Consider the following 13,823-nt stretch of genomic DNA (forward strand, 5'->3'; position numbering starts at 1 on the left):
TTTCAATTCTTATTACGACTGTTCTGTAATATCTGTGAACCATAGTTATGAGAATGGCACTGCTCGACAATGAAAAGAATTTAAGAGGTGACTTGATCCTGGTCTGCAAATACTTACACACAGGGAGATTTCTGCCTGTAACTTTTTACATTTAGCAAACCAAAGCATAACAAGACACAATGGCTGAAAGCTGACATTAAATGAATTCAGAATAGAATAAAGAGCACTAATTTTATCTGTGAAGGTGACCAACCCCTGTGACAATTTACTGAGGAATGTTGTGGATTGTTTGTTACTGGGATGTCAGCCATCTGGGATGTCAGCCATCCAGCCTGTCATGAGACCTGTGGGCAACCACAAGTTGTGGGGTGCAGAGGGGCATGGTCTGGTATGGTAGGGTGCAGAGGGGCATGAGGAGGTATGGTCTGCTGCAGATTCTGGGTCATTTGGCCCTAGTAGACAGGGTAATCAGAATCTGCTTGGCCTGTTGTTATTGTTATTGTTATTGCTGCTGCTGTGCTTGTCCAATGTCCCCTGCTTGTGTGCCTCAGGCCAGAGCAGGAGCCAGTGCCACTGCATGCACCAGGGTGGATTTGGGCTACAAGGAGCACTGTGGTCTGGATCTAGCCTGAGGCATGAGGTGAGTGTCACATGCCTGGTCTATCACTTAAAACTTTAAATCAGGATTGGATATTTTTCTCAAGAAAAGCTCTAGCTCTGACTCAGGTACTCAATCCCTTACCCACAGGCCAGATCTGGTCCACAGAGGCATATCATTTGGCCTGCAGGGCTTCCAGGGTTCTAGAAAGTTGGTGGCTGGGGCTTAGTGGTAGCAGCTCAGTGCCACTTACCTGTTGCCAAATTTCTGGACCTGTGGGGAACCCCATGGGGCTGGATAACATGGCTCTGTACACCAAGTTGTACCAGTGCTTTGCTGGTCCAGGTACATTGGGTCAAGTTGGTGTGCTGGATTGTACCCTTGTGCCACTTGTTCGGCCTGTGGGGCTGGAACATTGGGTACCACTGCTTTAGTTCATCCACAAATAATGGGCATGAATGAAGATTCAGGTGATGACTTCCCATGGCCTATATTATACTTGAGGTCAGACTGTAACAGTTCCTTCAGATCTATGAATGTATTAGCAAAAAAAGGACTAGTTTTGCATCTCTTGAAGAGTTGCCCGGTCCCATACTGTCCCAGGGCCTTGTTACACATTACATTGTGAGCCACATACATGTTAATTGGCTTAGTGCTAGCTTGCAGTTACACCTTCAATTTGAGCAGCACATCTGTGTAGGGTTACCGTATGTCTGGGTTTTCCCCAGACATGTCCTCTTTTTGAGCCCTCTGATTTCCATCCAGATAGGTTTTTTAAAATCAACCAAATGTCCCGGATTTTGCTTTGCTTTGCTGGTGGGAGCAGGGGGAGGGTGATCGGAGGCAGCACAGACGTACCTGCCCATGGCTGCAGAGGTGCACACCGACCCACGTGGTACTCCCTGCTGCCTCTGATTGCCCTCCCCCTGCTCCCATCAGCACAGCAAAGCAAAAACCCAGACATTTGGTCAGGGCAGGGGGTTGGGAGCTGGGGCTGCGATAGGGTAGGGAGTCAGGAGCATTGCCTGCCCCTCCAGTGGGGAAAGGAGCAGTGTGGCCCCTCTGAGGGCAGTGAGGAACTCCTTGGCCAGGCTGGCAACACAGGGGCAGGTGCCTGTGCTCCCAGGGGCTGAGTGGCCAGGAGACACTGCCCAGGGGGAGGGGGAGGGAGAGAAGGATGTGGGAAGGGGGCTGTAGCCAGGCTGCCCGATGTGTCATGGCAGCCCCATCCCAGGATGGGGGGGGGCCATAAGACTCACCTCTTACTTTAAGCCCACGCTGGAGTTGGACATGCTCTGATGACACCTACATGAACTGGAGCCACCGTGCTCTGGCCCAGGGATCAGCTGGGAGGTCCTTCAGCAGGGCTGGAAGGGCAGGGGGCTGTGGGTCAGAAGTGAGGGCCATCAGGGGTGTGGGGAACTGTGGGTTGGGAGTGCAGGGTATGGCAGAAGGCCACCTCTGTTTCTCCCCAAAAACTCTGCTCTGTGACAATTTGGTTAGGATGGGCCCTGTAGGAGGTATACACCTTAGCCTATCCAGGTAACCTGAGCTGAGCTGGATACATTCCTGAGGGAGGGGGGTAACTTGCTCCCTCTGCCTACGTGACTGGCATCACATACCTGGGTGAGGGGCTTAGGCTCCCTAGTGGGCTAGAGACTGCCCAGCAACCAGTGTTGCTTTTCAAATTGGTTGTCTGGCAGCCAACAGCTGCTGGCCTCCATTGGACCAGGTAAATGAGGTCATCTGATCTTTATAAGTTAAGGACTGCCCAGGAGGAGGGGGCAGCAGCCATGAGGGAAACTCAAGAGAGAGCGAAGAGCTGGACCATCTGAAACTTGCTCTCTCTCAAAACTCATGATCAAGGAACCGCCTGCCTCCAGAGGGAACCTCCACCTGCCTCTGGATGATACTTGTGAGTAGGCTATTTGAGATCTAACCAGATATACAGCTTGCAGTAACTCAGATGCATGATCAAAGGCTACTCTACTGTTTGCTCTATGGGATTTCTCTGCTACTACTCAACTGTACCCTACTCCAATGCTACTTCTTGTAACCAACAAAGTTCTCCTTTGTACCTAGCATTGGAGACTTATTGGGTGTGGGTCTAGATTATGCCTTGGGTCCCCTTGGTTCAGCTAAGGGAGAGCACTACTTGTGCTTCTGCCCCAGGGAAGCATACCAAGTTCTTGAAGTGGGTCAAGTACCCTTGAGGGCTACTAGGACTGTTTCTCAGGGGGCACAGAGCCAGAATCAAGCCCATCCCTGGGTGGTGGCAGCTCTACCCCTAGGCTAGCGGGTGTGCTCCAGGAAGGGCATGGGCCAGATGTGAGGTGCCCCCAGGGAGGCACTCGGAGCCTGGACAGTGGTCAGGTGCAGTGAGGTGGGTGACTCAATGCAGGAGCACCCCCTTCTGGCCCGCCACACAGGGCATTGCAGCACCAGGGAGGGTTTACAAGTCAGGAGTGAGGGGCACCATCATGGCCCAGGGTGACTTGCGAGTGCGGGGCACTGGGAGGACTGGAGTCAGTAGCGAGTGAGGGGTAGCAGTAGGGCTGGGGGCAGGGGGGGAGCCGGGGCTTGGCAGTGACGGGCAACAGAATGGGCAGGGGCAGAGTACCAGCATGTCACTGCCCCCTCACTGCTATATTCCCTGCCACCTCCCCAACAGGTGTTCCCTCCCTTTTGGACCTGAATATATGGTAACCCTACATCTGTGGGGAATAGCTACAACTTAATAGAACAGGAGCTAGATTATATTAATTAAGAAATCATGCCCTGGAGTGGTATAAGCTTGAGTTACATAACAAGTGCTTTAAGATACTTAAATCCAGGGACTAAGAGCTGCAGGAACTGCCTAGAATCAATGTGCAACAAGACTTCCAATGCCTTTAAGTAGTGCCCAATAGGAGTATGACTGTGGAATTTGCCACAGAATAGTGCAGTTCAGACAAGTAGTGAAGATCTGCCCCCAAATTTACCATACCACATTATGTTAGTTAGGATTTGGTCTTGAAAATGTCAAACACTTAAGTCTTGATCTTGTAAAGCACTTTCTCTGCTTGACACGAGTAATTTCACTGAACAAGACTTACATGCGCTTAAATGTGTTGTAGCCTAGTAGACAAGGTACTTGGATTACTGTAGAACAAACACTCAAGGTGGCAGCATACTCCAAACACAAAAATATGCCAGTGAGACTTTTTGGGACTATCCTTCTGAGACAGTACATTTGAGAGTACAGTAGTCTCAAAAGTTGCCTCCCCAATGTAGCTCCAGGTTAGAAGAGTCTATGGTACTTGAGAATGTCTCAGCAGGAGGCCTTAGCTTTTTACCAAGGAGGGGGATAGGTAAAGCAGCTGGGTAGGAAAGCCTCTGAATCACTCCATTTACTATTGGGTACCGGGAATTTAACTACAAATCGCCCAGCAGGATGATTCTAGTGATGTGGATAGTGACAAAACCCTGTAAAGGGGAGATGGAGTACTATCAGCTACTAGTCATGGACTCAAGTGATTAGTTGATTTCTTCTGTCATAATAATGTTTCAAGCTTAAGGCTGGATTTACTTGGAATACGTGCAAGAATGACAATCTTTCCCTTAGTGAAGAGGAGGAACTATAAACTGTGGAACTAGCTGCTCTAAAAACAGTAAGAAAATACACAAATCTCCTATAATAAATTAAAAGATAATGACACAGTTCTGTGATAAGTTTTAATGCACATTTATACACATCATTTGGAAAGGTTTAGGTCATGTTGAGTTGAACAAAATGCATCCAACAAATTATGTTAATAGATGTAACATCATCTGAAGGTGTAGGATTGTTGACACTATTGGCTCGATTTATCTTACACTTATAAACAGTACAAGTCAGTGATTCTTAACCAGGGTGCCATGGTACCATGGGGTGCCTTAAGATCTGTTTAAAGTGTGCTGCAGGTTGTCACACAATGTTAGCACTGTTAGGTTTGCAAATGTGATACACAAGATGAACTCAAAGGGATCTGAAGTGGAAATCCAGTTGTGGTCTTTGAGTTCTTTGCAACAGAAGAAAAACTGCTTTCTTAGTTTTCACATTTTTTGACTACAGAAAAATAAGCTGGCATTTTCTGTGGGGTGCTGAGAGTGTATCATATCCATGAATGCTTTGAGCATACCCAGGACTGCCTGGAGTCTAAAAAGGTTGAGAACCACAGCATAAGTTAACTCCACTTTATTCAACAGTTACACATAACTGTATGCATAATTATATAAAGATGAGGAGAAACACACCCACTTAACCTCATAAGCCATATTCAAGGTTTTTTTCATTTTTGGAGGAGTTGTATTTCTGCAGTTCCAATTGACATCATCAGATCTTTTACATAATTTAATTTGATACAACCCTACTTCTCGTAACCAATAGAGACTTATTGGGAGTTGGTCTATGAAACTATAAACTATGAAACATTTAGAATGATAGTGTCTGGACTCTTATCCCACTGGCTGGAAAAAAAAGACATACAAGAAAAGAAATTTCAGGGCTCCTGCATTTCTTGCTAGCATGTCTAGAACTTGACAGCATCTTTAATGATCACATTTTTGCATCCAGTTTCACTTGTGTAATAATATGTTATGTTGATTTGAACCTCTACCCCCCCAACAATTCTGGGTTTATATTGTGGCATGTGAAAAGATTCAGATTCAAGTGAAAGTGGCATCTGCTCACTGAATTTGAATTAAACTCATTTTACAAAACTATAACACAAAACAAGTATTTTTTTAAATAAATTTGCCACTTTAATCCTGTTTCTTTTCTTTTTTACCAATTTACATCCCCAATCACTGCTGTTTTAACCCTATATTCCACTCCCATTCAGATGGCGGGCAACCGAAGGGGAGAAATATCTTTTGACTGTGACAGTTGATGATAGGCCCTTTAACACCAAGCCCTCATGAAAGTCAAACAAGGTTTCTTTTTTAAAATCACACTCTTCCTTGGCCTCTCTGCTGAAAAGCTGCTCTGTTTCAAAGGGTGCTGTTCTTCTCCCTTACCCAAAGTATCCTCAAACACTGCTTTTCTTAGTAAACTGCAAACTCCGATGGTCTTTTTTTTTACATTAAAACGAGCATCTCATTGACTTCAACTGGAGCAGGAGTGGGCCTCTGAAAGCACTTAATCATTTTAATTGAAAACTGCAAAATAACAACTTGTAGTTTAACTTTGGAGTTGACTAGAGAAAAAACAGAAGGATTGGGTACTAATGTGAAATATTTTACTTCTAACATACCCCATTAAATTGATTTAAAGCAGAAATAATGAGAAGTGAGTTTGAAAAAACATTTTACTTTGAATTCACAGGACTTGCAACCACAACTTTTAGCAACGTTACTTTATTTAATGGCAAAGTTTATTCAATATTTTAATAACAATTAAGACAAAACATTTAAAATTTGCAGTTCAAAACATGCACATTCATCAAATGCCAAATGACATGTAACACTGCATAGAACTGAATGTCTTGCTGAAAGTTAACCATTTATAAAACACAGTGCATTTAACATCCAGTTATTTAACTAAACCTGAGGAAAACTACCATAAACACTGAATCAAAAAGTCTTCGTTCATGCAGCTTCACAATTTCCACAACAGATTTAGCAGTAATGGTTCAGTGGAGCTGGAGAATCCTTACTTACCTTGAATGCAAACCTTGATTTTACATAGTGACTACCTTTCATGGCAGTTAATACATATTAAACATGAAATACTTCATGAAAAATTAAGTTGCAGTAGAAAAAACAATAGTAATGCATTTATGGCTTCTATTCTACAGGAACAAAGTAAAACATGATTTTATTTTTATGTACTCTGGTCACAGCTTTATAATTACAAATTATTGTATACATGGAAAAGCTTGCATTAAATTCAAAATATCAAACCCAAAGGGCTCAATCTTGCAAATTCTTATACACCCAAGCAGTCCATTTTCATATAAGTACAGTCCAATTGAAGCCAATATGAGTAAGGATTTGCAGGACTGGGAATAAGTTTTGGAATGCTAAAAGATTCTTTGTTAATGAAGATGTATCTGTCAACATTTAGAGAACAAACTGGAAAAAAAATCTCAGTTATTGAGAACTTTGCTAGAAAGAACACACCCAAGACTAGCAAAATTGAACTGACCAATTCATTTGCTTACAGATCACTAACTTCTGGATATATTATGATGCAAGCCTATAGATGAGGGCATGAAAATGACAACAGTAACAATCATGCATTACCTCAGAACACCTTAAAAATATTAACTCATGCAGACAGAATGATAAACTCATCAAAACAACAGGTGCTTTTACTCAGGAGATAAATCAAGATATAAAAGAAAAGGGGAAATACTTAATTTCCCTTCTTCAAATTTAACACAGTCCAAATTATTAGTAATTCAACATTAATTAAAACGCACTGAAGGAAACCTCCTGGCATTTTGTAAATGATGTTTTTATGACTGTGTGGATTTTATGGACTTACACGAATCTTCAGCTACCTATTACTGTCTCAAAATATTTTCTTTAATAATTTTTATACAAATAGATTAACTATAAATCTGTTGAAGTTGTTTTGTAAAAATAAGCCTAACATCTGGAAATGGCAGAAGAAAGTTCACATACAAATGATCACTAGGCTTATTAAAATGTGTTACCAATTACTTAACTATTATTCAAAGGGACGGGTTATATTTTTATAGCAATTAAAATAACACTGTGTAGATAAGATCTACCGATTTTTGACTGTACGATCTTAGCTTAATTGAAAGAACATTTTAATGTTAGCTTGTAATTGTTATGCATGCACATGATGCAGATGGCAAATTACCATGTGAATCCCATATTGGATTTTATTAACACAAAATTGAAGGTTTAAGTGATCATAATGAATGCATTATCATTAACTACTGTCATTTGACTGAAATATTATTCTTTAAAATAAACATCTGCACACCCAGTGGCTCATTTTAACAGGCTCACAGTGTACCTGTTAGTGTACTATGTGGTTAGTATACTGTCTCACTGTGCACTTAACAATATGCAAATAAAGTGTGTACTGCATACCTGACCTGATTTTTAAAAAGTCTGGTTTACATGGGTCCACATTACTGAGGTGATCTTATATTTTGAAGTGGAATTGCATAATCAATCAAAATCTTGTGTACAATTGACAGTATTTTTTCTAGGTTTCTAAGAAGTGCTATTATCTCATTATTGATCCCCAGCAGACTAAAATCAACATCTAGTGCATATGAAAATATATCCAAAATAGTTGTTTAACCTGATAAAAATACATATCCAAAGTAGAAGAATTGCAAAATATGTTTTGTGGATGATCATTTAAAATTAGAACATGTCAAAAACATAAGAATGACTCAGATGGTGGTGTGACTATGCTCTTTTTGGAAGAAACAAAGCTGTACTGTTAGAATGCAACCCCAACAACCAGTATTTCAGTCTGAGTCTAGGACCTTAGCCAGATGTGCCAATAGCTCTCTATCTTTTTAACAGTAAAGAATAAATTGAATGGCAGCATGCGATATTTTTTGTTACCAACCACAGGTATGCAGGGCATCTGAACATGCAGCATTCTGGTAACTGACACCTATTTTATTTTACTGGAAGGTAAAAACAGGAAGAATGACCTTGTAAATTTCATTATAATACAATGGATTACATCAGTCTTCTACGCCTTACATAATTTCTGCCAAATCAATGTTTCTGCCCTTTATAACAGAAAAGGGTTTTTTTTAAATTACTTATAAAAGGAGGTATGCACAGACCAAGCTGTTTTATAATAGTACACTGAAAGATTGTAAAAGGATGATGGTGTCATGGTTCATTTCAGAAATTTGTTGAGGTTGGTCATTGTCTCAAGGATGACAAAAAATAGGGGTCTACACTATAAAAAGGGGGCATGCCCCCAAATTTTTTCTTGCCTTAGGTCAAGTGGTTTGGCCCTCCCATATTGATCCATCTGTTTATCTAGGCCTGAAATGGCTTTTCTGAAAGCAGTTCTTGTCTGCATGACTGACTAGCATTACTGTTTCTAGTGGGATAGATTTTCTTTGTCTCCACATTTTCTATTTTCTCCTGTGTTTAAAGATCACTCGGGGAAAGTGAAAAGACGACGACAGTGCATAACATACATACGAAATGTGGAGGGCTGTACCATCTATATGTCCTACTAATTATGTACTTTCATATTGTGTCTTCCTTGGTGCTTTGACGTACGATGGCAATTTGTACATTTTCTCAGAATAAGGGATAAGAAAACTGTATAGTGCAGCACAATGGAGGGTACATCAGTTTGAAAGGCAAGGGGGTAAAGTTAGCTTTAAGAAGCATATAACTAGTCAAGGATATGGAACATAGATGAAAGCAAGTATGGCTTGTTATTTAGTATCTAGATTGAATGATTTAGGAAAGGCAAAATGATTAAGAAATAATTATCCTGAATAGGGGGAAAATCATGGATAGTCTCATATTTATCTCACCCTCTTTCCAAGAAAAGTCTCTCTCTTACTTAGCTTAGTAGTCAGAAAGTTAAGTAAAATGTTACTTAACCAATAAAATATATTGGTTAAACAAATTAAATTTGTTAACCAATAAAACATTAAAATCGATTTCAGTGGCTTTTGAATCGGGATTAAAGAAATACTGGTATTTCACAGTTAAATTGAACTCCGATTCGCTATCATCATAAGCAGACATAGCATTTTTTTTTAGAAGATAGATGACTATTGGTTGTCTGAGAGAGGCCAAATAAAATTAATCTTTAACATTTGATTACAGTAATTTTCTTTTTCCGATGGGAAACAAAAAGCTTACCAACATGTGGAAAAACAGTTGGGTTTTTTTCCCCGTAAATGTCTATTAAAAGGTGGAAGTGTGTGGGTTTGCCACGTGATCGATTAGTTGTGTAAAGAAGGTAGCTGCTCAGCATATTTGGGTTTGTAACAGGAGACGCCTTTAGTGCAAATGGACAGCATATATCATACAATGCTAATGTTATGCATTGCTCTTTTGTTCAGATAACTTTAGTATAAAATGGTGATAGTTCCACAAATAATTCATTAGTTTTCATGAATTGGAAAAAACTTTCTATTGAAATTATACTAGGATCAGATGTATACAAATCAGAAGCATTGCAAAACAGTCTAAATTATGATGAAGGGAGATAAGGCAGAGTAATATTTGTCTAATTTAAGAAAACAACAATATGCATCCCATACCAAAAGATGGCAGCCATGTTAAACACATATATTATTGGATGAACAATAAAATAAAAGGAAAAGTTTGTATAAGGCCAAAGGTGCAAAGTATCACAGATTTAAAAGCAAGTGCCATCAAGGCAACTTGAATTAGGCTCGTTCCACTGTAAAACTTTCTCCTAGGTATGGAGAATCAAGCATGCAGTTCTGACACCAGGACTTGAGTTACCTTCCTTTTAAATGTCTCTATAAATTATGTCCGAAGACAGAAAAACATATATGGAACTTCTTTGGCAAACATTCTCTTAGGTTAGTTTGACACAAACACCTGTAAATGCCTTGATTTGAAATCTTACCTAAGTGAAGTTGAAACAACACCATTAAATGCTGGTTATTCAGTACGTGCTGAAATGAAAGGCTCATTACCAGTTGTACTTTATAACCACTTACAGACCTTCACAAAATACTAATGATCTGTCAATAATAGCATGTTTGGTAATCTGGCCATTAATTATCTCCCAAGTATTATGGTATATGAACAATACTGATTCAGCCTCATTATAAATAAGCACTCTGGCAATATACAAGGTAAGTTTCAACCTCTGTTACAAAGACTAAGCAAATACTTGTTAAAAAGTTTAGAGGGATGATGTGTTACAGTATAGTTGCACAGTGCTTATGTCTATTGAATACACAAATCCAAATGGATGGAACAAGATCAACAAAGATCTTCCTATAATCTCTGAGACTAGACCTTGGTAATAGATCCCAGCAAAGATTTAGTAGTTTGTATTACTGAAGTGATTTATTAGAGCCCTATATTTCAAGCTGTGCTCCTTCACCACTCTTCTGGTCTTTGTTTTGTGGTATCATAAGCTCTTATTACTTCAGATTGGGAAACTATTCCGTTTTCATCTTGAGAGAAAGCATAGCCATCTGCGGATTAAAAAAAAAGAAAAGAAAGTAGTCACATTTTGATTAAAATTGTTTATGATATTCTAGAGGATTGGAAGATTTCGAGTTTCACTAAAAGCCACATTTTTCAGTATCTATTTTGGCAGAGGGGTGGGGAGAATATAAAATAATTATTTTTATATTATTAGGAAAAGTGGAAACAACAGCAGAAATAATTCTGTATGGTTCCACAAGGCATGACTTTGACCCCTCAAAAGGCAATGGAATTTACTGTTTACCTGAAGGCAAGACAACTTAAAATTTAAGATAATGAATTTTATACATGGAAAATTTATAATTTTGAAAAGAATAAATTTCGGAGGGCCATCTTAAATTCACAGCTACCGCGCCCCCCTGCAAACAGAGAAAGCAGCATTAGGCAGACAGGCAACTGGTAGGACCAGCAGCCCTGTTGTTGCCTATCAGCTTGTCTTCCTTGCAGCCTCTGCACAGCAGCCTGACCCTCCACAACTTCTGCCCCCTCTCCTTCCCTCCCACTGGTGCTCCACACATGTTCTGCCCCCTCCCCTCACTGCTTTTTGTCAGATGCAACTCCAGCTCTATTCCCTCCTGGGCACAGGGAACATGGAAGCTCAAAATCCTGCCTAGTCACATAGTGGCAGTGGCAGCAGTGCCAGCCCCAGGGTAGTGCTATGTAGCCTGCCACAGTATGCAGTGGGAGGGGATGAGGAGCAGGCTGTTGAGGGCAGGCTGGGGTGAGGTAGAGGCTTTTGGGCGCAGACAGGAGAAGGTAGGCGGCTGTTATGGCTCTGACTGGCACCAACCCGGGCTTGGGGCTGGAGTCCAAGCTACAGCAGTCACTTGCCCCCCACTCAGCCTTGTACTTAAATCCAAGACGAAGGGCTTTTGCCTCTCCGTGTTGAATGGGGAAGTTTGAGTAAATATGGTAAATCGACTATCTTTACATATGTGCTGGTCCAAATTATATATGGTTATGAATGCTGGGAATTTTGATATTGCTCATATTGCAATAGGGACATCGTAAGCTCTTATGATTCTCTTGTTGTTAACTGTTCCTAATACAACACAGAAGATACTGACATTGGCTATTTACAATGGGAAAAATCTACAACATGAAGAAAAAAGAAGCCAAACTACATAACTACAAATACAGTCACATAGTCACATGTATGGTTTGCTTGACTTGACAAAAAAACATTAGTAGCATTTCATAGCCATCCTATTTTGTAGAGGAAAACAATAAAAGCAATCAAACCGATGTCAAAATGATTTTCCAAAACGTATACTATAGTAGCAAAATAAGCTCATAACTGCAACAATTTAATTGAAGAATTTAAACCAACTAAAACTGGAGTAAACAGATTTGTCCTGTGTTGTGAAATATGAATAAGAGGCACATATTAGGTTGTGTGTTCTAGTTAGATATCTCACAAAAACTACTTAATACAATACATTGTGGCTGGAACAAGGAAATCGCAACTTCATTATAAACAAAAACAGCAAAATAGACTTAAAAAAAATTTAAACCAATTTGTTATTTTTCCATTAAATTCCCAAACACTTACGAAGTAAGTTTTGCTGCACAGAGTCAGAGCGGTACAAGTTCATGTGATTCTTCTTAAAGACATTCTTCAGTAGTTGGGCTCTTTCAGTTAAGCTAGAAAGAAAGTGGAAATTTATTAAAAATGACATTGACCAAGGACAACATTCATTTTGCCTAGGGGACTACAAAAAAGGGTTAGCAAACTTAAATAAAAACTGTTCTTTTTAAACGGAGAAGAAACATTAGTGATCAGTTATACATGCTCTGAGGCCAGGCAGAATTGTAGCTACAAATACTGGGAAGTTGGAGGGATCATTTCTTCTGTCCCTTGCCAAAGTAGCCCAGAGGATGGGAAGATCAGGAAGAAGGCAGAGGCAAGGTCTTTCCACTGTACATGGATATGCTGTACCTATGAAAGGGAATGCAAAATGCATGCTGCCTGCAAGCGTCAAGGAAGTCTAGTTGGGTATTATGCTTCACGGTGCTTGTGTTTTTGGGTGGTGCAGGTCTACACCACTCCTTATTACAAGGCTACATACAATTCACACCATTTGGGTTTGAATGTACACTGTACAGCAAAACACATGCCTTGTTTTCTGCAGGACTTTTTTTTTTTACATTAATAAATCTAGAAGCACAGTGATACAAAGCTACTGTGTTCATGTTAATCAAAATGCTGTAAGTGGCTTGTTTAATAAGGTTTCTCAGATTCAAACATCTTTGACAATCTGTCATTACAACTGAATATGGTGACTAATATTAGAATGTTTACTCCAGTAAAAGAAAAGGGACCATTATTTTTGTTTTGGGAGATGTCTGATTGTCATACGTTTATAGTTTTCATTCTTTCCCTGCCTTTCAAAACCACAGCAACTAAAGGGTGGCAAGTCAATATACTTGACCTTAGCCTACAAGAGGCTGAAAAGTCATATAATTGGAAAGTCCGTTCTTCACAGGAGCTGAAGTAGAAAAGAAACAACTCATAACAAAACAGGGGAATATTAATGACCGTTTCATCTAGCTGAATGTCCAAGCAAGGGTCCAAAGTTTCAAGCTATGAAATTTACAAGTACTAAACAGCCCCCATGGGATCCTCTCCTTAGTGCACCTTGTGGTGCTTGTTGACTTCAGCAGCTGGGCAGAAGCTGTCAGGTGTAACAGTGGCCATGGAAACCTTGGGATCCATGGTAAACTAAGATTGTGCTGTACTTAAATAATTTTGTACCAGAATCTTTTAAATCAGACCATATAAACATAATGGACACCACAGGATTAATTCTTGCCTCTAGTCCAAACGCTATGTTCAAAAGACAGACTATCTTTTGGGAAACATCTAATTACGACAGTTTCATAGTTTCAAGAGTCGGAATGGACCTGAGTAGATCATCTAGTCCGACCCCCTGCCATGGCAGGAAAGAGTATATCTAGCCTTCTCTTAAAGACCCCCAGGGTAGGAGCCAGCACCACTTCTCTTGGAAGTTGGTTCCAGATCCTAGCTGCCCTGACC

At 40.3% G+C, this 13,823-nt stretch overlaps 1 protein-coding gene across 5 annotated transcripts in view; it reads right to left on the bottom strand.

The window, feature by feature from the left end:
• Positions 1-5,974: 5,974 nt before the first annotated feature.
• ATP8A1 (ATPase phospholipid transporting 8A1) overlaps positions 5,975-13,823 on the bottom strand; it is a 186,623-nt gene continuing 178,774 nt past the window's right edge. For all 5 annotated transcript variants that reach the window (XM_019552930.1, XM_019552927.1, XM_019552929.1 and 2 more), the window contains 2 exons: positions 12,339-12,430; positions 5,975-10,773 (listed from right to left, as the gene is read on the bottom strand). In XM_019552930.1, coding sequence (XP_019408475.1) covers positions 10,676-10,773; positions 12,339-12,430 — 190 coding nt within the window. In that variant the 3' untranslated portion in view covers positions 5,975-10,675. The remainder of the gene's footprint in view (positions 10,774-12,338; positions 12,431-13,823) is intronic.

This window comes from Crocodylus porosus, unplaced genomic scaffold (assembly GCF_001723895.1).
Source record: "Crocodylus porosus isolate Cpor-Errol unplaced genomic scaffold, CroPor_comp1, whole genome shotgun sequence".
Classification (NCBI taxonomy): Eukaryota; Metazoa; Chordata; order Crocodylia; family Crocodylidae; genus Crocodylus; species Crocodylus porosus.